The following is a 26484-nucleotide window of genomic DNA, read 5'->3' on the forward strand; positions in this document are numbered from 1 at the left end:
TGACTAATTACTGACATCCAAGCGAGGCTGGATCACAAACAACAACATCTCAAAGGGATTTGTGAAACTATGAAGAACAAAACTGAACCAATAACCCACTACCCTTTCACAGATACCCTTACTTGAAAAGTATGATAATATACTGCTTGATATTTAAATAAACAATGGACTATTTAGAAGGTGGGCATCCCATTCCATACACCGAAGCATAAAAATATCTATCAACAAGGTGAAAGTGGAATAGAAGATGAACAGAAGCCATAAAATATAAAAACAGCCTGATTAAGTAAATGGATTAGCCACACATGCAGCAAAGATCAATACCTATTCCAAAAATTTCAAAACACAACCTACAACTATAATTGTTAGTCTTTACTTGATTGAACATGGTAAATAATTTACTTCTTTCAGGCTATAATAAAAAACAAGAAAAAAACTTTTTCTTGAAAGTATAAACAACTGTCTTTACCAAATTGTTTACATGAATAGGATTTGTTGATATCCTGACATTATGCTAACTACAGAGTACGCACATTGGCATTCAGGCAGATACTTAAGACAGCTCAAAGGGCCCTGTGTTGTGTGGCTACATACTCTGTACATATATGCAAGCTTTCCCTTTTAAGCAAGCGCCTCCTGTCTGTTCTCTCTCTTTCCATTTCCACTCCTGGTGGGCTGACACCAACGCTCCCTTCGCTCCCTTTCCTGATAAACTCCATGTGAGTTTTCTTAAGTTTTGTGGCTCATGTTTCATTGGCCAGAGTTAAAGCAAACAACAGGGTTTTTCTCTTGAATGTGTTCTTAACACCAAGATGATATATAAAGGCTTTAAAATATTTACAGGGTAAGAGATATGTCTAAGACAAGTTCATTCTCAGGGCCAAGGTCAGGTTTTTGACAACTTCCTAAAATTTCTGCTACAAGAAGATTACAAGGTCTAACCTTCTTGGGAACCAGTATAAACATGTGCATACCCACAAAGACACATTGATATCACAAAATTAAAATTAGAACAAGCCATTAAACAAATTTTCACTCGTGAATGTATGTCTCATGTGAGCATTCATTCCTATTACACAGGTGTTGAGGCATTTAAAGGCTTAAAATTTTTTCTACATCATGAATTGGTTCATGTAACAGAAAGCAAGCTAGTAGACTTGAAGCCAGAGAAATCAGCTTTACTCAGTCTGTCTATCAGTTGGGAAGACGTGGGAAACGCTGCACTGCTGGAAGAGACAGGCCACCGGAAGGAGGGGCTGGAAGTCTACATCGGCACACCATCTCCAGTTCCCACTCTCTGCTCCACGCTTCAGGGTGAGGAAGGGAACGCTTGGCTTCTTTCTCTAGCTGCGATGTCTAACACTTGTTGCCATTCCACTTTCATGGCGATCCTGATTCCCTCTGGAACCGAGGGCCAGATTAAGCTCTCTCCTAAATTGATTTGGACATGGTGTTTTTACCCCAGCAACAGAACAGGCACTAAGACACATGCCTAAAGCGTAATACCTGGGTGAGTTATTTCATAAAACTGAACAAGTATGAGATCCAAAAGGGTAACCTTTTCATTGAAATTCATAGGGCTTTTGTCCATATGAGTCTGCACATTGCAAACAAAATGAAGAGGGATATCAGAATGCTTGAACATATTGGTAATAATTACCAGATGTTTTCCTCCAGAAAAAAATAATCTTGTGTAACTAAATCTAAGTGTGTTGGCCAAATATCTTGCCAAATTCTTTGCGATCAGGTTCCATTCCGCATTACTTTTTTTTTCAAGTCCTCAAAGACTTGTAATATGCAAGAGCTTTACTAGACCAATTACACACTAAAAGTTTTACTCTTGTATAAAGAGTACTGTGAAGGGCAAAACTTCTCCACATTCACTATATTTACAGGGTTTCTCTGCAGTATGACTTTTTCTCATGAATTCGAAGACCACTGATACATGCAAAGGCTTTATCACACTGTTGACATTTGCAGGGTTTCTCTCCAGTATGTGTTCTTTTATGTTTTTGTAGATGACTGTGTTGTGAAAAGGCTTTACCACATTGATTACACTCGTAGGGTTTCTCTCCAGTATGTGTTCTTTTATGTTTTTGTAGATTACTGTGTTGTGAAAAGGCTTTACCACATTGATTACACTCGTAGGGTTTCTCTCCAGTATGTGCTCTTTTATGTATTTGAAGATGATTGTGGCATGCAAAGGCTTTACCATGCCTAATACATTTATAAGGTTTCTCTCCAGTATGTGTTCTTTCATGTATTTGGAGATCACTCTGATATGCAAAGACTTTACCACATAGATTACAATCATAGGTTTTCTCTCCAGTATGTGTTCTTCTATGCATCTGAAGATGTCTGTGACATGTAAAGTCTTCACCACACAGTTTACATTCATAGGGTTTCTCTCCATTATGTGTTCTTTTATGTATTAGGAGACTATGCTGACATCCAAAGGCTTTACCACTTTGATTGCATTCATGGCATTTCTCTGCAATATGTGTTCCCTTATGTTTTTGGAGACTACTGCTATATGCAAAGGCTTTATCACACTGGTTACATTTATAGGGTTTCTCTCCAGAATGTGTTCTTTTATGTTTTTGGAGACTACTGTGGTCTTCAAAGGCTTTACCACACTGATTACACTGGTAAGGTTTCTCCCTACTGTGTGTTCTTTTATGTATTTGTAGAGCACTGTTGTGTGAAAAGGCTTTATAACATTGATTACATTCAAAAGGTTTCTCTCCAGTATGTGTTCTTTTATGTATTTGAAGATTACTGTGATATGCAAAATCTTTACCACACTGATTGCATTCATAGGGTTTCTCTCCAGTATGTGTTCTTTTATGTATTTGAATATAACAGTGATAAGCAAATGCTTTACCACATTGATTACATTCATAGGGTTTCTCTCCTGTATGCGTTCTTTTATGTATTAGAAGGTGACCATGTCTTGAAAAGGCTTTTCCACACTGATTGCATTCATAGGGTTTCTTTCCAGTACACGTTCATTTATGTATTTGGAGCCTACTATGACATCCAGAAACTTCACCACACTGAATACCTTCATAGAGTTTCTCCCCAGTATGAATTCTTTGAAGATGACCATAATATACAAAGGCTTTAACACATTGAGAATATTCAGAAGGTTTTTCTCTGGAATTACTTATTGCATACCTACAAAGATAATTAGAACATATTAAAGCTTTACCACATGCATCGTACTGATGAATCTTCATATATGTATGAGCTAATTTCACAAAATTTGGCCTAACTGTAAAAAGTAATCAGATTTTAAGGTTTATACTCATGGTGTTCACTTCATTAGGAGACATTTTCTGTTTTGAAGATACCTGCAATGGTAAGAGATTCTATTACATGGGTCACATAATATCTTCTTTCTATATGATATTTTTCATAATTTGAAAAGAACTGAAAGAACTCAGAGCTTTACCATACTTATTGCATTCATAAATTGTCATATGGTGTGAGTGAGACTGCATTTGGAAGGTGAACCAGGACAAAGAAAAGTATTTATACATTCCAATACTCATAGAACCTTACTGCAGTTGAGTTTATTGATGTATTCCCAATCAAGTTGGGAAATCAATTACCTGTAAATTCATTTCACATTCAACCATTCTGCTCAGACTGGGGACTAATTGTTCTGGAAAAAAGTTATGTCACTGTTTCCGCCTCCCTGTGCTCTCAAGGCTTATTTATATACAGTGTGGTGTGTGATATACCTATTTAAGGAAAAATAACAAGTAAAAGGTCTACATATTGCATTCACAGTTTGACTTTCTGTTCCTCATAGACATGCAGTATAGATGGGGATTATGATTACTTCACAGCAAACTTATTCACTCATAAACTGTCTATCTTAATTAACTGAGCAAAGTCACCACAAGTATATGTGTAACAGTAGCTTTACTGTGAACTATTTGCTTATTAGAAAGTCTTAGACATATGCTTATCACCTATTCAATGTATATACCCTTTGCAATATTTGAGTGGGAAAAAACTAAATAGATTTTCATTTCTAGAGTGCAGCTCTCCTGGGGGGTCTAAATCAATGGTGGCATCAGTTAAATCAGTGGTTCCTTGTTTTTTTTCTTCGAGGAATGCCTTGGAGATATAGATCAGCTACCTGAAATTGAGGTATATATGTCCTTCTAGAATTTTATAAACATCATTTCACTTTAAGCTGAGCTTATTTACACTGGTTTTTTTTGTTAAAATTTCCAGGACACATTAAAATTTCTTCAGAGGCACATTTGTATCAGCTTTCACAAAAACTTACCTTCCATGTCTTGTAGAGCTTTGGCAGTGTTCTTCAACATTATGGTCTTCCCAACTGTAGCCTAAAATACAGTACCAGAAAATGCATATTATTGGAAACTCTTCAAAATTTAACTTACTCTTTTCAGAGAACATTAGAACTTTGCCTGATTATTCACCTCATTCTTTCTCTTTCTCAAGTGAAATTATACAAGTGTATGGATAAACAAGAAATGCTGTCCTCCTATTATGAAACATGAAGGAAAAATCTCTAATCTTACCTATAGCAGTGAGGTTCCTGTAGGTCTCCAGCATCACATCTTTGTAGAGGCTCTTCTGGGAAGGATCCGGCAAAGTCCACTTTTCCCAAGTGAAGTTGACATGCACATCATTGTAGGTCACTGCATTCTTAAATACCCCACATATGTATACAAAAGAAAGTATGATATGGACAACATTGAAAACATGTATTTCTTTGACAATATAGTATCATATTTATGGTGCTTCCCACACTTATGGAATTATTCCATGACACAGAATTATTAATGTAATCATCAAGTCACTTGTACAGTAAACTGAATAAGAGGTTCACCTGTCTTTTCTGCATCTGTGAAATCAGATAGAGCTTTGAAAGCTAAATGCCAATTAACAGACCTAAAGAGAAAGACAAGCAAGCAGATCAATGGTACTGACTACACACCAGAGAAACTGAACGAACAATTACTAACTACAAAAAGATGGGCAAGCTGGGTATATTGGCTCATGCTCTTAATGCTAGCATGCAGGACGCAAAGGCAGTTGAATTTAATTGAGTTAGATGCCTGCCCCCGCCATGCTCGACCTTTTCAGTACCCTCCCCTAACATGATCTAACATGATCTCCAATCCCAATTCCCTCTTTGTCAATTTGTCCTGGGCTCCTACTTGGGTGGAGATGCAGGGCCCCTCCCACACTATACCTAAGCCCCACCCCCTTAGCCTTTTCTCAGCCTCAAAACTTGGGTGGGACTCCCTGCTGGAACAGAGGGTACATCAGCTGCCAGATTACCAGCTCCCAATCTGTGTGGAGGTGAACCTCTGTTCAACCTTAGGGCCCACAGACCAGAAACCACATAGAAATCAAGGAACAAAACACCCATCCAACGAAGACAAACCGAGAAATAGGCACCTAGACCCACAATCAGCCCAAACCCAGACACCTAAATGTCAGCTTAAGAACGCAATCAACAAGAGCCAGGGCAATGTGTCCCCATCCTAGATATCCTACTATAGCAAGCCCTCGATATTTCAACATATCTGAGCACAAATAAAAGGCCTTAAAACAAACTTCATAAAGATGATGGAAATCCCTTATAGATAGCAAGGAAAAGATTAAAAATATATTGGACAAAATGAATAAATCCCTTAAAGCCAAGGAAAAACCAAAAGTTGAAGGAAATGAAAAAAAAGTACAAACTGAAGGAATTCTAGAAATGAAAATTCTAGATAAGAGAACAGGAACTACAGAGGCAAGCTTCACCAAAAGAATAGATGGCAGAGAGAGTCTCAGGCATTGATGATACGAAGAAGAAACGGTTATATTGGTCAAAGAAAATATTAACTCTCAAAAATTCTGAAACATAACATCCAGTGAAATCTGGAGCACTATAAAAGACCAAACCTAGGAATAACGAGAATAGAAGGAAGAGAATCCCATCTCTTAGGTCCAGAAAATATTTTTTTAAAAATCAGAAGAAAAAAATTTTAACTTAAAGAGGGATATCAGAAAATACAGGCCATAGAATCACCTAAGCAGGGATCATAGGGGCTCGCAGAGACTGAAGCAGAAATTATGAGCCTGTATGAATCTGTGCCACATCCTCTGCATATGTGCTATGGTTATGTAGCTTGGTGTTTTTATAGGGCTCCCAACACTTTATGTGTGTGTGTATGGGGGGTGTCTCTGACTTACTGGGAGATCTACTCTTTATGAAGGGGAATTGAGGAAGATGGAATCTGGGAGAGAGGAGAGCAGGGGAGGCAATTGGGAGGGGAGTAGGGATGAGAGAGTATAGTCAGTTGTTTGCATGAGAATAATTTTTAAAATGAGAGGAAAGAGAGGAATGTAAACACAGGAAGGGAAGACTGGGCCCAGGCAAGACTAAAAGGCAGCACGCCCAACACCAGATCCTAAAACTCTGGCTCAGACTGTGGGGCTTCGTTCCTAAAGGACTTAGCCTTATCCTTACAACTTTTCATACAGGTCTCTCCTTTGCTACCTCCACTGCCTGTATGCAGCTCTCTTCTCCGTGGCAGATGTCTTATAGCTTGTGCATCTCAACATCCTATGGTCTCAAAAAACAATCTTCATCTTCACAGCGTCATGCAATGAACTCTCAGTCTCCTCAGCCAAGCATAGATGGGTGCAACAGTGCTGAAATGAAACCACAGAGGAATAATCCATGAACTGTAAATTTAGCATCTTTCTTCTTTCCAGAACCAGTACAACATTAATGAATCCCAAGAATTTGGCTTGCAAATTTTCATGAACCCTGCCATGCTTGGACTCAAATAGCAGCAAGTTCTGTACAAAACTACTTACAAGGAGTAGGAATCACTTTGCCTTCATCTTCCATAAATTGAAGGCTTAGCTGGATAGTCTTAAAAGTAGGGCGTCTTCGTAGGCTTCCACTGTAGAAAATCTTGAAATGTTACTCGGAAAAGGAGTTTTTATTTATGTTTCTACAGAAAATGAAAAGCTGAGAATTCCTTCCAGGTTTCTGTGGTTTCACGAACCAAGACCCCCGGAAGCAGTGGACCAGGTGTTTCAACGACTGAGACAGCTAAGATGATACAGCCTTACAGACCCCGAAAATACGGACTTATACAGGTTTCTGAGTTTTGTCATGATCCCCATGGTATGAACGGCGCCCCCTTCCAGCAGGAAGCAGTTTAGAATGAGCGACATCCCAATTCCCATCTTGTTTATAAATCTATGTTTTAATTTAAATGGGATTGTTTATAATTGGTTAATGATCACAGCCAATATCCTTTTAATGGTAAAAAAGGGAATTATGATATAGGTATTGTTTTTCATTTATTGATACAAATTCAAGGTCAATTTTGTGATGCTTATATTTCTCCTCTTGATTAAGTATTGTGATTATACTGATCTTTTAAAATGTAATGCGTAATTAAATACAGATTATAGATAGTTACTTATAATAGTCAGAATTTATAGTTAGGTAAGTTAGGTTTTCTAGATATACAGAAAAATATTTGAGATAGATAAACAGTCTTCAAACCTCTCAAAGACCTTCAGAAAATGGCGTTTAAAATGGTTTAGGGCTTTTCTTGACAATGAGAAATGTCTGCTCCTGGCAGCACCAATTACATCTGAGAGGAAGATGGGCATCGAAGAAACTTGTTATGGAGTTTGCTTTCAACATGGCAAGATTAGCCATTTGGGCAAGAAACTGCTCTTGCCTGTACTGCTTGACTGTTGTATAATCTGGACATGCAGGAGCCACAGGAAAGTGAATGCTGAACTCAGTCTTACAGGGTTCCTGCTTCATGGAAGAGTCTAGGAGACGTTCTGCAGGACACAGAGAAATGACTGACAGACTGCCAGCGCAGATGGACAGTTTGAAATTTCCTGCTTTGCTGAGAAGTGTTCCAGACACATTGTGGCCTATGGGCTGAAGATGGATGCCCCAACGTTACAGAGGAACTTCGGGTGGCTGTCCAGGCAGTAAGATACCTCTGTCAATCCTAGTGTTTATATATTATCCTTCTGTGGTCTTTGATGGAGTTGAAGACAGATAGTTATAATTATAGTTTTCCTTAGTTATGATAAAAGATAAGCTACATATAGGACTTTGTACTCACAAGGATGGGATGGATGATATTTTCTTTAAATCTTGCTAAATGTTGATAGACAAAATATTGTAACTATGTTCTTATTTGATAACTGTTCTGTTATATACAATTTGACTGTTAAAGTTAAGACCTTTCTTTTTGTTTAAACAGAAAAGAGGAGATGTTGGGGGAAGTCCTGTGCATTTGTCAATAAAGTACTGTTGAGCCTATAGGAAACCTAGATAGGAGGGACTAGGAGTCCAGGAGAACTCTGGGAAGGGGAAACACAAGAGAGTCGAGATGTAACCGCCATTGGAGTAGGAAGCTCGGAAACCTCTCCGGTAAGAGACATACTTAGATTAACAATTATGGGGTAAATACTTAAGTCAGAGCTAGCCAGTAAGAAACAAACAAGGCCAACAGCTTCATAATTAATATAGCCTCCTGTGTGTTTATTTGGGACTGATGCCGATCTAGAACCAGGCGGGCGGAAAGGCTTCTCTCAAGGAAAGCTTCTCGTAACAATTTTCTATGGTGGGATGCCTTGCCCAAGCTTGGTGCAAGGGGGAGGAGCTTGGACCTGCTTCAACTTAATATGCCATGCTTTGTTGATTCCCATGGGAGGTCTTACTCCTTCTTAATGGAGTGGGGGTACAAAAGGGGTGGGGAGGGAATGAGAGGAGTGTAGGAATGGGAAACTGGGGTTTGTATTTAAAATAAATAAACAAACAAACAACAGATACATGAATAAGAACACAGTACAGTGGTTTCTGGCCCTCCTTCCACCCCAGATCTAGACCTTTACCAGGTCTGCAGAAATGTGCGTTTCAACAGCACTTATGCCTGGTTCAGTGTCTGACCCTGCTATCATCCTGCACTCCACAGGCACTGCCCCTTATTCCTCCTGGACACAATGTGACTAGCTTATACAACCCATTACACACTGTGGAGTGGAATGATTCTCCCATCCCACAGGTGGAGGGGTGCCCAGAATATTAACAATTAAACAGAGAGTTTAGGACCACAAAGAAGATGTTTGTTCAGTGGCTTTATGCTGGGATCTGGTGAACTGCAGATAGTTTTTAACCTGGTTGTCACCAGGACTTCAGACAACTGAAAGGAACCGGATCACAGACAGCATAGCATTTCTTCCTCCCAACAGGCTGTCTATCAATGGAAAGTTGAAGTATTCAGTATTTGTTCAATCCATGAGGCTGGATGCTTCAGCTGGTCCTAAGTATATATCAGAATTCCCAAGTAGGCTCCAAAGCGTGTAAAGGAATTACTTTTCTACCCACAGCTTCATACATATGTAAGCTGCCACCAGAAGTTCTGGCCCAGGTTAAAGGTGGATTTTTTTAAAACTTTCTTTATTGATTCTTTGGGAGTTTCATGTCATGCACCCCAATTCTGCTCACATCCCAGTCCAGTCCCACCAAATCCTGCCCTGCAGTTACCAAAGGGGGAAAAATACAGTAGGCAAGTAAGCAAACAAAACAAGAACTAAATAAAATAAAACAAAACAAAAAACTAAACAGCACTAACAAAAAACCTTTCTTCTTCCTACCTGTATAACACCTCTTCATTTGTCCTGGTGACATGGGGGCCTCAGTGTGTCATGCAGTCTACCTCTTTGTCCTATCAGCTTTCCTAGCAAATGTCCATTGCAATGAGTCACTGGTCTAGTTCAAGGTCTCTGGTTTCTGGTACACCATCATCACTGGATCCTCACCAGAACTCCTCTGAGATACCCTGGGATATTCTATGGCCATCCCAAGACTGGGATACCCTGTAGGTAAGGGCAGATGATATGGTGGGCCAATCCAAGACCCTGCTGTGGTTCTGGGTGGTAGCTAATTTGGTCAGTCCAGGACACTGGCGACAGCTGCCTCAGGAGAGGGGTGGTTATGTAGGATAATGTTGTTGTACACTGTGAAGATCTGTCACATGTATTGGTTTAATAAGATGCCGATTATCCATTAGGCAGGCAGGAAGTACAGGTGGGGCTATCAGACTGGGAGAATGTTGGGAAGAGGAAGGCAGAGAGCAGTTATCAGCCAGATGCAGAGAAAGCAAGATAAGAATGCCTTGCTGAGAAAAGGTACCAAGTCACGTGGCTAAACAGAGATAAGAATTATGGGTTAATTTACATTGTAAGAGAAGGTTAGTAATAAGGCCAACCACTTTGTAATTAATATAAGCCTCTATGTGTTTATTTGGGAATGAATGGAGGTAGGCTGGGTGGGACAGAAACTTCTGTCTATAGGGACGGTTCACCCTTGGCTGTAGTGAGGGGTGGAGCCATCTCTCCTGAGTGCAGAGGCCAGCTCTTTGGCTGTAGTGTCCAGCGAGAGGTAAGGCCAGCTTTCCCACGGATAGGAAAGGGTGGGGCCTGCTGAGCATGGACCTCTGATTTCATCCCACATAGTTCCAAAGGCTGCCTGAGGGGGCACGGGCCACAGACATCAACACAGACCCCAACACAGTTGGACCATGGATCCAGACATGGCCTTTGGTAGTCGCTTAAGCCTGGATGGCATCCTGGCTCTGGATAGAAGCAATGACCATTCAGGTTGGGACAGTTCTGATGGCCCTTAATGGCCTCAGGCTCTGGATCTGGCTTGTATGCTTTTCATCCTTAGGATCAGGTGTGTCCAGTTAGCAATTCTCTAACTTTCCTGTTCTTGGTGTAATCAGGAAGGCACAATGGCGTTCCTTGCTCCATGGTGGTGGGTAATTTTTTCCAAAGAATTTTCTTATTCAGAGAGATGACCACTGTACACATTTTTATCTTTATCAAAACCCAGACAAAATTTCCCAGAGGGAAAGGCATTAACAGTGAGAATCATTAAAAATCAAAGTTAAAAGGTGCTGGAGAAGTGTGGTCTGCAGTGTGGAAATGATGGAATTTTGTCAATCAGCAATAGTCACCATGCAGTCCATGCCATGTTTAGTTGACAGTTAAAATTAACTAGCAAAATCCACAACGTGTGACTTAACATGAAATCAGAAACATCCCTTACATATGATAACTTTGTAGCTATGGGCCCCAAACTCTCATGTAACATTAAAGTCTTATCATATTATAAAACACTTTTAACTTCTTACATACCATAGTCTTTAAAAAGTCTACAGTCTCCTAATCATATACTCCATGGGAAAAAAAGAGTAGCATCCCACTGTTTTCAGAAAGGGAAGAACAGGAACATAGCAAATAATCACATTTAAGGAACCATAACCTAACGGCTTCCTGTATCATATTGTGCAAATTCTGAGACTCTTAATGAAATTCTACACTAGCCTGGGCTCTATTCAGATAGCAAACAAGTGTAGTCTCTCTAGTCCTTTAACCTGCTGCCTGTTGATTCTACTTCTAACCTAAAAGCTCGCTGTATTTCAGGTGACTCAAGGGGGCAAAAGATGAGTCTTAGTAGAGAAAAGGAGACCTGAAAGAGATGGGAAAGAACCGGAGCTGGAAAGGACTGGAGGAGACAGAAGAGAACTTGACTGTCCCCAGGACAGTGGAGCTGCTGACAGGTCTCTGAGGGTCAGTGTCAGCTTCGGGAGATTCTACCATGTGCATCATCTGGTTGTGATCTTCTGATGATGGTGCACTGGGTGGTGCCCAATGCACTGCTCCTTTTCCCAGCCTTGTGATTACTGTTTGGGTCACAAAGCAGCTTGGCCTGCCCTCAGGCAAGTGACAAGGACACTGAGATGTGGGCAGGGAAGAGGCAGAAAGATAGTAGCTCCATGCAATCAGCAACCTGTCAAAGTCTTCTCTCTATCCCCTACCCTAACACATCCTGCATCCCTGCTGCTGTAGAAAAGTGAGCTTTGATTTCAAGGCTACCGGGACTTGTTCATCCCACCTCTTAGACCTTGGGGTTCACAAGGCCCCAGGGAAGAAGACAACTTGAGTCTAGGTGGTGGGATTGTCCAGAGGCCCTCAGGCTTGCTGTGGTCTGGGGAAAACAATAAAGGACAGTTGTCCAAGCCCATCATGGTCTTACCTGTTCCTGTTGGCCTGCCTGCATACTCCATTGTACACTCAGTCACTGGATGATGGTGAAACCCTTAAACTCTTCCCTCTAGTTGCTAAGTTCTATGATCACAGGGTTAGGACAACATGTCTGCGTTGAGTGACTTCTTATTCAGCTCTACCGAGTATCATGACATGAGCATGAGCATGAGGACATTCAAAAAGTAACACTTTTTAAAGTAAGTAAAAAGAACATTTGTAAAAAGTAGTAACAGTGCCAGGTATCTATAGTCAGGAACCAGACAGTGATAAATGTTGGTCCTTATTAATTACATAGTCCAGTACCAAATCCACAGAATTGAATGGTGCTATCATTTCTGAAATGATAAACAAGCTAACCTCTTATAAGCACATCCCAGATAATTACATCTAGGTAAACCCTCACAGGTGTGCCTGGGGAGTTGTCCCTTTGATAATTCTAGATCTTATCAAGTTGAAAATCAATACTAACCATCTCTCACAATCAATAAAATTTGCTTTGTAGGCATCCTGTGTAGATGGGGAAAACTTATTCCTTTTTTTTGTGTGTGTGTGATATCTGAAATACCAATGAGCCATGTTTGAGGCCAAAGTATATAAACCCTTTTGAGGATGGACGTCCTTCTTTCTCTGATTTAAGCAGCAAATTTTCTGCCAATCTCCAGGGCAGGATAATGAAGCTGATGTAGCATAAGGCACAGCGCGGAAGTCTTCTGAGCCATGCTATTACCTTACTAAGACAGAATCCCACACAAGTCTCATCGGGAACTGACCCATGATCTCTTTACTAAAGAGCAGGAGAGAGAGAGAGAGAGAGAGAGAGAGAGAGAGAGAGAGAGAGAGAGAGAGAGAGAGAGAGAGAGAGAGACAGAGAGAGAGAGAGACAGAGATAGAGACAGAGACAGAGACACAGAGAGAGAGAGACAGAGAGAGACAGAGAGAGACAGAGAAATAGAGACACAGATAGAGAGGGACTCCTTAAGAACCCACTGAAATGGAACCTAGATAGGCCACCAAAACTGTATGTATGGCATTGTATCAATTCTTTTTTTTTTTTTTTTTTTTTTTTTGGTTTTTACGAGACAGGGTTTCTCTGTATTGTATTGGAGACTATTGGTCCAGCCCGGCCTCGAACTCACAGAGATCCGCCTGTCTTTGCCTCCCGAGTGCTGGGATTAAAGGCATGCACCACCACCGCTCAGCCATTGTATCAATTCTTATGTGTGGCTTTCTCTCACACGAGACCACACTTTCCCAAAGTCCTTTCTTTCGATTACTATCTATGCTAAATACATGAAAAACATCTTTTTAGCCAGGCATGATCACATGAGGCAGAGGAGGTGGATCTCTGCAAGTTCTGCCTGCGCTATCTACTGCATAGTGAGTTCTAGGCCAGACAGGGTTAGAAGGTGAGAATGAGTCTCAAAGCACACTCACTCCAAAAACTCTCTACTTAATAAACTTTAGGGCTGACAAAACGTGTTAACAGATAAAATACTCACCATACACCTAAGAACTTCAGTTATTGTCTTCACAATTCTGCATTTTAAAGCCAGTTGTAACAGTGCATGCCTATAATCCAATGCTTTTAAAGAAAGATAAAAGGCAGACAGAAGAAATCCTGAAAGCCTATGGACATGTGATGGCAAACTCCAGGCCCTGTCTCAAACATGGCCAAAGGACCAACGCCCAAAATTGTTCTCTGATTTATACGCCCATACCGTGACAAACATGCCCACCTTTCCACACATAAATAAGCATATACACACACACAGTCATAAAATTACAAGTTGGATGGTGTTGCACAGACCTTTTATTCTAGTACTTGGGAGGCAGAGGCAGGCAGAATTCTGGGAGTTTGAGGCCAATCTTGTCTACACTTTGAGTTCAAGGACAGCCAAAGCTACCTATAGAAACCCTATCTCGAAATAAAATAAAATTCCAATTCTCATTTGTATTGACTCATCCTGACATTTCCAAAATGCACTGAAGTATCCCAGCTTAACTTCAGTGTTGTCCCTATAAACAATTAGTTTGCCACAACACAGTATGAGGCTGTATTTCTCTCTTCTCTTTCCACAGAACTGCTATTTCATCTGAGCACTCTCAAGTCTCACTAAATAGTTTTACAAGAACCCTACAATCCTATGGCCAGAGAGTCTGGGAAACAGAAACTTTATTTAGTGGCTGATCGAAGAAGAGGCAGACTCCCTTGGTTAAGTACTGAGCTGAACTCAAGAAAGCCAGTAACAGAGAGGGAGGACTGATGATCAAAGGGATTAAGACTGGGCTGGTTTAACCCCCAGAAACAGCTGACCAGACAAAGGTTAACTCTTGAATCCCAGGCATTAGCCTGGGAAGCCAGCATGGGACTGATCAAGACCCCCTGAATGTGGGTGTCAGTGAAGAGGCCTAGGGAATCTACTGAGCCTTGGGCAGCAGATCAGTACCCATCCCAAGTATACACACGGACTTTGGACTCCCATAGAACAATGTGAGGTGCACTCTCACCCTGAACTCTTGGGGAAGGGTCTAGGCCCTGCCCTATATGAAATGACACACTATGCACACACCCATGGAGGGCCTCACCCTCCCTGGAGAAATGAGGGAATAAGGGGGGGGGGAGGACACGGGAGGAAGGGAGGGAATGGGAGAGGGACCTGGAACTGACTTGTGAAGCAACCTTGTTTCTTATCTAAATTTAAACTGGAAAATAAAATTAAAAAAAAAAAAGAACCCACTTGAGCCAGAAATGGGGATGCAAGCCTCTAATAGCAGCACACTAGAGACAGAGGAGGAAATGCACTGTCAATTTGCCAAATAAAACTTCCTAGAGAACAAACTCAATAAATTATCAAAGATGATAGATCACAGAGTTAATAAATTTGAAAATTTACCCCTAACATTAAAAATGAGAGGAAAGGGAGAGCCAAATTACATCCAGACATGGGCTGGCTACCACTTACAAACTGATTACTTGCCTTTATCTGCAACTAAATGTACTAAAGCAATCACTGGCAGAGTCTAACAAACATACTGCTGCAAGTTTGAGAAGACTAGCTGTAGCCAACCAGATCTCTCACAATTATCTGCTACAACTTATTCAGAGGAACAGACAAGAGAAGACTATATCCAAGCAATGTATCAAGCAAGACTCACTTTTCAAAAGCACACAGACCTATCTCAACATTTTACTAAAGGATTTGCAACAAAAGCAGTGATCTCTTTGTCTCTACTGGACCCAAGGCAAACTTCTTGGTATGAGCATGGATTCTTTTTTTTTCATTTAAATTAGAAACAAGCTTGTTTTATATGTCAACCCCAGTTCTCCCTCCCCTCCTCCCCTAACCCCCACCGGCCACCTATCCCATCCCCTTTCTGCACCCCAGGGAGGGTGAGGCCTTCCATGGGGGGATGTTCAAAGTCTGTCATATCATTTGGAGCAGGACCTAGGCCCTCCCCCATGTGTCTAGGCTAAGAGAGCATCTCTCTATGTGGAGCGGGCTCCCAAAGTCCATTCATATAATAGGGATAAAAATACTGATACACTGCCAGAGGCTCCATAGATTGCCCAGGCCTCCAAGCTGACACCCACAATCAGGTAGTCTGGGTTGGTCCTATGCTGGTCCATGAGCTCCCCCTTGTCAGGTCAGCTGTTTCTGTGGGTTTCTCCAGCCTGGTCTTGACTCCTTTGCTCATCACTCCTCCCTCTCTGCAACTGGATTCCAGGAGTTCAACTCAGTGTTTAGCTGTGGGTGCCTGCTTCTGCTTCCATCAGCTACTGGATGAAGGCTCTAGGATGGCATATAATGCAGTCATCAATCTCATTATAGGGGAAGGGCATTTAAGGTAGCCTCTCCACTATTGCTTAGATTCTTAATTGGGATCATTCTTGTAGATCTCTGGACTTTTCCCTAGTGCCAGATTTCTCTTTAAACCTATAATGGCTCCCTCTATTATGGTATCTCTTTTCCTGCTCTTCTCTGTTCTTTCCCTGACTCAATCTTCCTGCTCCCTCATGTCCTCCTCTCCCCTTCTCTTTCTTGTAACTCCCTCTCCCCTCCCCCATGCTCCCAATTTATGAGCATGGATTCTATAAAACATATTTACTTTATCTTAGTCTATACGAACAATGCAGTACCAGCCTAGCACACACACTCATTGCCTAGGGATCTGGGGATGGATTTGTTGTACCCAGTGATGATTTTATTGTAGACTAGGTGGACTAATACAGAGGGTATCTACTACCCAGTCAATATACCCTCTTACTTGGGGCCAACATCTTTGATGCTACCCATCCCTTGTCTACTGAACTCCAAATGTCAGAACTGAGCCTTTGGGTTTTTGCAAACCAACTCACAGACCTTGGCAATGGAATCTTTACTGCATGCTCCATGAAGGCCTTCAAATTCACAGTTGACAACTACAACATCACCAGAGATACACTGGGCTGTACTTTTTATTCTAAAGAACCTGGTTGTCTGGCTATATAAAATGCTACTGGAGTTACAGCTCCTTTGTAAGGACAGGTAAATATATACAGTATCTCTAGCATAATGTTTGAAAAGAGACATGTTTTTGACTCAGGTAGCCTATTAATAATAATGAACATGAAGATGACTTGCTAGGAAAGGTAGAAAGCCATTAATGACATTTCCACTGTTCTTTCCTTCAACATGTCATAATTACATTCAATCAATTGTGAGATGACTAGGAATATTGAGACTCTGGGAAGACAGATAGAATCCAACATTTGTCAGTTGTACTCTCAAAGCAGACACTCTCATCTATCCATATAAAGTTACCAAGCTTTAAAAATGTTCTGTATTTGATGTGACTAGTAGGATATTTAGATTTGACTATACTTGCTCCCCCACATAGATATTATTCCATTGGATGAAACAGAGCTTTTGGTTTTTTGTATATGTCATACTGGTCCCTTTGGAATGTGAATTCCTTATTATTTTTGACTTATTTAATAAACTTCATTTTAGGAGGAACTATGACAATGAGCTCCAGAGACTACTATCACCCCAGAAGGAACAAATCAGGTATGTTTGATTCTGACAGACATATCTGTGCAAACCGTGATAAAGAAACTTCTTCAGGAAATGTTTCATCTCCATGATGATACCTCAGGCCAGAATACTGTATTCCAGATTCTTGGTTCTGCCTTCTTACATCATTGTCATGTTGTCAAAAAGACAGGGTGTATACACATGGGTCATAGACCAGAGATGGATGCCTCTGGAGACTCACCAGACTTCCTGATGCTTTCTGTTCATCATTTGCTTTGTTATAACATTAACATACAGAAAACTGAGAAACAACACTGAAAGCTAATTATGAAGCATACTGGACTCCTACTTGCTTTTTTTAAAAAATAAAATATGAAATACCTGGCCCACAGTCATAGCCCAAACGCTCCCCTAATTGACACTAATCAAGAAAGGATGATGCTCTATTATAATTTACTTAGCTCAGAGTCCTACAGCTCAAACCCTGTTATGTCCCCCCCTTAAAACATTTTTCATTTGAAAGTGATTGCATTTCCTTTTATTTCTGAATGTATTTTCAATTTGGTGCGCAACAAACCCGGAAAAAATATAAATTTGGGAAAATACACATATACCAGAGGGATCACAGTGAAAGACCCCCAGAGTAGGGAGACCCTCACTCAAGGCTCGGGATAAGCCGATGCCCCAATAATTCAAGAGAGACTGTTCTTGCTGCAAGCACACGAGGTTTATTCGGGGAACCAGTGCACTGGGGCCGAGCTCATGACCTTCGCAGGGGCAGAGGAGTTCGACCCCTAGTAGCTGCAGTTGGGGTTTTTTTAAAGGGAAAAACTGAATCGGGGAGTTAGGCAAACATCATAAACATAACGGATGAGGAAGTTAAATGATAGCTTATGTCTTAACAGGAAGGTTATCTCAAGCAAGCATTCTTTAGGCATTGCACAGTTAAAATATTGAGTAGGAATGTGGTGAGCTAGTTCCTGGATAAGGGAGGGTTATCTTTTAGGTTTATCTTGAGGTCTCCAGTTTCTCAGGAGAGGGCAGAAGGGCAAGTCACTCTGTGATGGGCTAGTTGCTAGGGAGTCTAAAAATGTTGAGTTGGGATCTCTCAACAGCAATATACTGTAATCTACATTGTTCTATTAAAATGTATTATTCTTTTACTTCCGGCCATTTATTTTCCTGCATTTATTTGCCCATTAGTAATATGCTTTCTTCATTTTCTGTTGTGATCCATATTCACAAATTCTAGTTCTTATGTGTGGCCCCCATTGTCACTGTGTATGCCTCAAGGACCAGGGGAAGGAATGTAATGAACATAGAAAAAGCGAAAAAAGTCCTTTGGGTATGTGAAACTAGCGTAGTCAGGAACCCCACTATACCCAAGGCTGTGCCTGATTACAAGAGGCAAGTGACATCACTGACTCAAGACAAAGCACCAGAATGCCATGATACACAGTGGAGAGTGTATAAGCCGAGACCTAGGGTAATGCACTGCTCTGCACATCTGCTGGGCATCACCGTGGTCTGTCCTGTGGCTAGAGAGCACCTCCACTATCCAGACTCTTGAATCAGAGACTTCTGTTAGAGGCTGGACCTGACCTTCAGCTGAGATACATCCATCTTAGTTTGGAATTTAGAGTGTGAATCTTGCATAATGACCATCAGCACACTAAAATATAACTTTTGTAATATTAATTTGCATATCTACCTTCTTGCTCATGAAAGTTAGAATCGCTTTCCTATGATGGATGACTAGATGTTAAGTCTGCATCAGAGTGAGGAAATGAAAACTTTTCCAATCCAAATGCAACAGAAATAACAGATTTTTAAAGAAACATGATATGGTTTATATTGTACCTAGAGCAAATTATTTTATTGTAATTGCTTTATAAGTCACAAGCACTTTTGAAAACAAATTTATTGCCATTTTTGAGTGTATGTTTATGAGTTTGATAAAACTTATTCCAAGTGTGTACAGGTGACACACTAGAAAAGAGAATATTAGATCGCATGGACCTGGAATAGCAGGAGATTATGAGCCTTCCAACTTCAGTGCTGAGATCTGTAATATGAATTAATAAAAGACCCAGAGACTGATGTTGGGGTTCAAACTTTAAGCTGATGCTCAGAAAAGCAAAGTAGCACCGATACTGTGATTGGGACCTCTTGAAACTGAGAAACTTCTGTAAGACAAAATAGCAGACCACAGAATGGGAAAAGATCTTCACCAACCCCATATCTGACAGAGGGCTGGTTTCCTAAATATACAAAGAACTCAAGAAGCTAGTCAGAAAAACACCAAATAATCCAATTAAAAGGTGGGGTACAGAACTAAATAGAGAATTCTCAACAAAGGAATATCAAATGGCCTAAAGGCACTTAAGGAATTGCTCAACATCCTTAGCCATCAGGGAAATGGAAATCAAAGCAACTCTGAGATACCATCTTACTCCTGTCAGAATGGCTAAAATCAAAAACTCCAATGACAGTTTATGCTGGAGAGGATATGGAGAAAGGGGAACACTCCACCACTGCTGATGGGAATACAAACTTGCATAGTCACTTTGGAAACTAGTATGGCAGTTTCTTAGGAAAATAGGAATCAATCTACCTTAAGACCCAGCAATTCCATTCTTAGGCATATACCCAAAGAATGCACACTCATACCATAAGGACATCTGTTCAACTATGTTCATAACAGCATTATTTGTAACCTAGATGCTCCTCAAATGAAGAATGGATAAAGAAAATGTGGTACAAATACACAATAGAGTACTACTCAGTGGTAAAAAATAATGAAATCTTGCAGTCAAATGGATGGAACTAGAAGAAACCATTCTGAGTGAGGTAGCCATGGCACAGAAAGATAAACATGGAATGTACTCACTCATAAGTGGATGTTAGACATAGAACAAAGGGATTACCAGCCTATAATCCACAACTCCAGAGAAGCCAAGAAACAAGAACCCTAAGAGACACATACATGGATCCCTGGAGAAAGGGAAAGAGACAAGATCTCCTGAGCAATTGGAACCACTGGGGGGAGGGGGAGGGAGGCAGGAGAGATAGGCGTGGAGATGGCAAGGATGGAGGATAACATGAGGGATCAGGAAGGTCGAGTTTGGGGAAGGACAGAGAAGGAGAGCAAGGAAAGGCATACCTTGATAGAGAGAGCCATCATGGACTTAACAAGAAACCTGGCACTAGTGAAATTACCAGGAATCCACGAGGATGACCCTCAACTAAGAATCTAAGCAATAGTGGAGAGGCTACCTTAAATGCCCTTCCCCTATAAAGAGATTGATGACTATCTTAAATGCCATCACAGAGCCTTCATCCAGTAGCAGATGGAAGTAGAAGTAGAGATTCACAGCTAAGTACTGAGCCGAACTCCTGGAATCCACTTGTAGAGAGGGAGGAGTGATGAGCAAAGGGATCAAGACCATGCTGGGGAAACCCACAGAAAGAGCTGACCTGAGCAAGTGGGAGATCATGGACTCCAGACTGACAGCTGAGAAATCTGCATAAGATTAAACTAGACCCCTGAATGTGGGTGTCAGTTGGGGGGGCTTAGGCTGTCTATGGGGCCACAGGTAATGGAACTAGTATTTATCCCTAGTGCATGAATTGGCTTTTTAGAGCCCATTCCCTATGGAGGGAAACTCTCTCAGCCTAGATACTGGGGTGGGGTGGGGCTCAGTTCTTCCCTAAATAATGTGACAGACTTGGATGATTCCCCCATGGGAGGCCTTACCCTCTCTAGGGAGTGAATGGGGGTGGGGGATGGGACGGGAGAGAAGGTGGTGGGTGTAGGAGGAAGGGAGGAAGAGGGAACTGGCATTGGTCTGTAAAATAAGACTGATTTAATTTAAATTTAAAATTAGTAAATTAAAAAAGGAAAGAAAAGTAGCTGACCACTAGCTCTCACCTCTAGCTCAGGCAGAAGGGCTGATCCAGAGACGAGCTCTTCACCAAGCCTCAAACTGCTGCCTCTCCTCAGTGTGGCTGGAGAATGAATGTGTCTTACTGAATACTGAAGACCCTGTTTCTATCTTTTATACCCCTCTAGTGCTGGGATTAAAGGCGCGAGCTCTGATCCTCTTTTAGACTGATTCAACTTTGTGTATCCTTGGATGGCCCTGAATTCAGAGAGACCTGTCTACCTCTTAACCCTGAGTCCTAGGATTAAAGGTGTGCACCACCACCTCATAGCTTCTAGCTGCTGGGATTAGAGGTGTGTACCTAGCTTCTATGGCTTGTTGCTGACTTTGCTTTCTGAATCCTCAGGCAAGATTTAATAAATCATAAAAAGTATATCACTATGGAGATCTGAATTCCGATCACTCCCACAAAGAACATGTATGTGCTGAGTGACCTATCAAGACCCATAGTACTTTTTATCCAATAAATTGTCTTTCACAAGTTACCAGCAACAAAGTCTAAATAAATATAAAAGTAAATAATGATCCTTGGAAATAGGATGCATCAATAAGATGTTGTATATGATCAATTTGCACCATAAATTGATTACAATCCAGTAACAATGCCCAACAATTTATAACAGGAAAGCAGATTCCAAAGCTACATACAAAAATGAAAACACTCAGAATACTCAATGGGATTATTGAAAATTAGTACACAGTTTGACACAATGTGACTTCCATATTTACTACAAAAGATACACTAAAGAAGAATATGTATAATATTTCTAAAAGAATAAAAGGAATAGAGAGAAAAAGCCAAGAACAAAAGCGGGAAAATAATAGTTATCAACGTTTAATCAAAAGATAAAGGAAACTCAGCCAGGATATGTGTGATCTTGACCAATGTTACTCACTTATCTATGATTCTATGCATATAGTAATGAAATAAACACAGACTTCACAACTCATGCAAAATTCACTCAGAGTGACCCGTTAACTGTTACGTTTCTGACCCTCCAGCTACTGATATTTCTTCCAAAGAGATGCCATACTCTAGACTTCTCTCTGCAAACAGAGAGCCTACTATGGCTCTACATACCCTCCTGCCCCCTTGTGGTTTCAGGCAAACCCAAAACCAAAACCAATCATGCCCAATCAGAACACAATATAGAAGAATAATTTAATAGCTGCTTCCTGCCACATGGATTATGGCACAAGACATAAAATCTGCCCTATCTACCTCCTCAACACCATGCATCTGATATCCCAAAGGGAATCACAAGCCCACAGGTTGAGAAAAACTGCTCTAAACTGATATATATATATAATAAACAAATAGCACTTAAGAAAAAAAACTAATGGAATTCTTAATGCCTAGGAAACATTAGAAAATAAAAAATAGAGATTATAGGAGTAATTCATTTAAAGAAACTGAAACTTAAAACGACCTCAATAATTGAGTTTTTTTAAATGATAAACATAATTAGAAGATCACTTAGCTATATTGACTTTGAAACAGCAGGCACTTCCCTGGTAGAGAGAATGTCATTAATTAGATATTGTGTAACTTTGTCCCACGTAAAATGTTAGCTGCTATGCTATATGCTGATGTGGATTTACAGGCAGTGGCCTCTGTCTCCAACCTCTGAGATGGCCTTAACTATGTCAAGCCAGGATTGCACATACCTGCATAGGAGTGTTCCCTAATTGGAAACTGAATACTCAGTAGTTCAAGTTACTCTTCATAAATTGTACACCCACCAATTGTCTGTTTTCATTCACATGGAAAAAATTAATACATGCTGGGAAATTACAGTCACCCTGCCCCATCAGGTCCTTCTTTGTAATGGGGACCCCTGCAGCTCACTGCCTTAACCTTCAGTCTGTGATCTAGCTATTGCCCAGTCTCTTTCCCCTGCAGTGTACATGGTAACTGTTCCTCCTCTTCTGCTCTGAAGGGAGAAGCCACGCTCCACACACAAACCCTTTTCCTGTCACTGCAATGGACAGTGCACTAGGCGACTCAAACTGGTAATTTTAGAATCTGTGGTGCTACAGACTTGTAAGCCAGGAATTTAGGGTGTTTAGTCAGGGGCATAACAAGGGCAATGCCCTGTGTGGCTACAAATAGGGTTCAAGTTCACCTCAACACAGGACACCTTGACTGACTCAAAACCACTTTTCAAAAGGACTGGAGATGCAGCTGTTCTAGAATGAATGCACCTTTACGGCACACCAGGACTTAATGTTGGCTGTGATCCTGTAATGGCCCCTTGGGCAGGAAGTCAGAGACCTGTTCTTTGATGGGGTGGGGTTGTTTCTGGTGGTTGTAAGTCAGGGTTGTCTCTTTTGTTTTGAGAATGTAGCTTAACGGGTGATTAATGCTCAAGAATACACATTTACATATTACCGTTCTAATCTCTAACATTAGCATGCTATTCTATGTTTGCATATTTGGGAGGCAGCTCTCCCTGAACTAAATTCTCCTTTGCGTGACTTAATGTCTCTGAGAATTATTACATCCTTATACCCTGAATTCCACTGTTTTACATCGCAGTTTAGCAGTGAACTGTTACTGTACACATGTGATACCATTTACAAGCTCCATTAACTCCAGGTGGATCCTAAACCTAAACGTTGACTGTTAAAAGTGCAGAACTTCTAAAGATAGTCGAGAGACAGAGCTCTCCGAGTTTGGTAAATCTGCCTTCCATGGTGACAATATAAGCACCACAGGCACCAACATTTCTCAGTGATGTCAACAAAGGGTTATTTCTAAGCACAGTCCGGCTCCCAGAGCTCTTCGCAGATGCAGCCTGCACAGTGAAGGTTTTCCGAGGCTGCCGCCTTGGCCAACGATGTTGCAAGGATCTCAAAGGTCCAAGCAGGACCAGCAGGACCAAGCCAAACTTGTCTGGCTGCTCGCTTTCCACCCATCCGGGCAGACTAAACACAACCAGCTCCTGTGGCTCAGCCGGCCGCTCCACCCACTCTGGGCATAGTGAACCCGTCACTCACCATGGCCAGCTGCAGAGCTCACACACGCTTTACCCCAAACGGAGCCCACAGTGCAGCACACAGGCAAACTTACAACGGCTTCCTCGGCTGAGCACCCGAGCCTGGCACCCGGAAGAACCCTCCTTTCTGACTGCAACTGAAGGGATACAACACCTTGATTCCCTGCCCTGGCTTCCACTCTAAACACAGACCTATCCCAGATTGACTGGCAATTTGTGCCAAATCCAACAGCAAGTATCTCGTTAATGTAAAGCTGATTGTGGGTTCATCACTCTGGAGACCAACTGTAGAGGTCAAAGGAAAACATCTGATATAAGGGGCTGACACCAGCAAAGGAACTCCTTTCCTGTCTTCTTCTGAGAGTTCAGCCTTTACGAGCGGCCCTTTGGAATGGTATCCCAATATTGTCACTTGGTGTCTCAAATTCAGCTGAAAAGCCAGATCGGTCATCGTCCTGATCCCATAATGACAGTATGCATTACTTCTTCAGAGGGGGCAGGGGTAAAAGTAGAGATATAAATCAACAAGGCAGTTTTGGGTAAAAAGACTCCAAACATATGTAAACAGTAACTTGCTTGACTAAAATTGAGAAGTGTCGCTGGGATTCTTAGCAGTTTTATTCTTGCCAAGAAAAAAAGAAAGGAAGAAGGAAGGAAGAATAAGGAATACAAAAAAAAAAGCAGGAAAAAGAAAAATTATTAATGAAAACATGGTATTTACTCAGTTTGACAAATTTGGAACAGAGGCAAAAATATAATATAACTAGTCCATCCTTGGTGTCCTAATAGGTTTAGATAGAAGGTAAGTGATATGCAAAGCTAAATAATTTAATGGAGCCATATAATTCATTTTTTCCATCTCTAAGGGCCTACCCCATTCTCAGCTCCTGTCTCTCCTGCAAGGTTGTGGATAAGGAGTAAATGTTTCTTCAGTAGAGACATTCTCATTGGAAGACTTTTCCCACAATGAGATTCTTGGGGAAATTAAAATTTTATGGATTCTACTTTTCACTAGTGTTGGCCAAAAACTGAGATATAAATGTTTCTTTAGAATACCCCCTTACTTCTACCACACAGGCAGGTTCCAGTGACTGACAGGGTGGGCGCTGAGGAGCTTTAAGGTCCAAGTGGAGACCTCACTGTGTGGGCCTGCAGGGTGATGTCACTGACAGCTACGTAGAGTGAAAAATAAACGAAAGAAGGAAAGACTTGAAGGAGCCTGAGGAAGCACAGCTCAGTGGATACAGAGAGCACATTAGGAACACCCCAAGCACTGCTCTCTGGACATTTGGTCCTCTGGCTTTCACACCCAAAGCTTCAGCTCAGTGGATACAGAGAGCACGTTAGGAACACCCCAAGCACTGCTCTCTGGACATTTGGTCCTCTGGCTTTCACACCCAAAGCTTCCCCTGAACACCTTCTCTACACACCACAGCTCTTTGTAAATGCTTAATTCCTCCAGCCTTATAGTGACTTCTGATGATAAATCTCAGGATCTCCTCACAACCCGGATGTCATCTGGAGTCACCATCACTCCAGTCTCCTAAGCAAAAGTTCCCTGGCATCAGAGAAGAATGCTATCCCATCCAGACAACTCAGTCTTTGTGGCTGCTAGTTCCCTTTTGCCCCTTACAGAAGGTATACATTCTTCATCATACTGACTACCTTCATGGGGCTTCTCTCCAGTGTGACTTCTTTTGTGTCATTGGCACAGGTAAAAGCTTTACCACATTCATTACACTGTTGAATCTTTATGTTTGCATGAATTAAGTTTATAATTTGGTCTGACTGTATAGAGGAATAAGATCTCAATGTTAAAACTTTGCACTCAAGGCATTCCCCTTCATTAAGGATTGTTTCGCATATTTGAAGATAACTGTGATGGTAACAGCCTTTGTTACATGGCTCATATTTACAGCATCTTTTTTTCTACACGAGATTTTTCACATATTTCAAGAGACTTGGAACAACTCAAGTCCCTAGCACACTTAATGCTTTCATAAACTTTCCTATACTGTGACTCATTCTACATTTGCAAAGTGAACCAGGACAAACAGAAGTGTTCATACATTCCTATACTCATAATGATTTTCTGCAGCTTGAGTTTGTTGATATATGCACAATGAAGGTAGAAAACTAAGTAATTGTAAAGTGGTCTCACATTGAATAAGTCTATTCAAAGCAGGGATGTCTAAACATCTTCTAATTGTTCTGGGAGGGAGAGATGCACATTGCTACTTCCTGCATCCCTATGCTCACACTGCTTGTGTCTAGAGTGACACATGATATACTGACTAAAGGAAGAATAACAGGTTTCTACATTGCATTAACACAATTCATCTTTTGGTTCCTCACAGACATGTGGTATTGGGATTAAGGTTTCTC

The 26484-nt window shown here is 41.1% G+C and overlaps 1 protein-coding gene across 1 annotated transcript; it reads right to left on the reverse strand.

Moving 5' to 3' along the window:
- Positions 1 to 763: 763 nt before the first annotated feature.
- LOC101823085 (zinc finger protein 120-like) lies at positions 764 to 24550 on the reverse strand. Its single transcript, XM_040742279.1, has 7 exons — positions 24292 to 24550; positions 23827 to 24074; positions 4563 to 4689; positions 4304 to 4364; positions 3048 to 3177; positions 1915 to 2972; positions 764 to 800 (listed from the first exon to the last, which is right to left on the reverse strand). Exons 1-7 carry the CDS (start codon positions 24548 to 24550, stop codon positions 764 to 766), a joined length of 1920 nt encoding a protein of 639 aa, XP_040598213.1.
- Positions 24551 to 26484: the final 1934 nt, after the last annotated feature.

This window comes from Mesocricetus auratus, unplaced genomic scaffold (genome assembly GCF_017639785.1).
Source record: "Mesocricetus auratus isolate SY011 unplaced genomic scaffold, BCM_Maur_2.0 Super-Scaffold_6731, whole genome shotgun sequence".
NCBI lineage: Eukaryota > Metazoa > Chordata > Mammalia > Rodentia > Cricetidae > Mesocricetus > Mesocricetus auratus.

Excerpts from the sequence above, each read along its gene's own strand:
- LOC101823085 (XM_040742279.1), bottom strand. The coding sequence starts at position 24,550 with ATGACCGATCTGGCTTTTCAGCTGAATTTGAGACACCAAGTGACAATA. Across the intron at positions 24,075-24,291 it reads TGCCAGTCAATCTGGGATAG|AGTGGGTGGAGCGGCCGGCT; the intron begins GTCTGTGTTTAG and ends CACTATGCCCAG. Across the intron at positions 3,178-4,303 it reads AGCTCTACAAGACATGGAAG|GTATGCAATAAGTAATTCCA; the intron begins GTAAGTTTTTGT and ends TTATCTTTGTAG.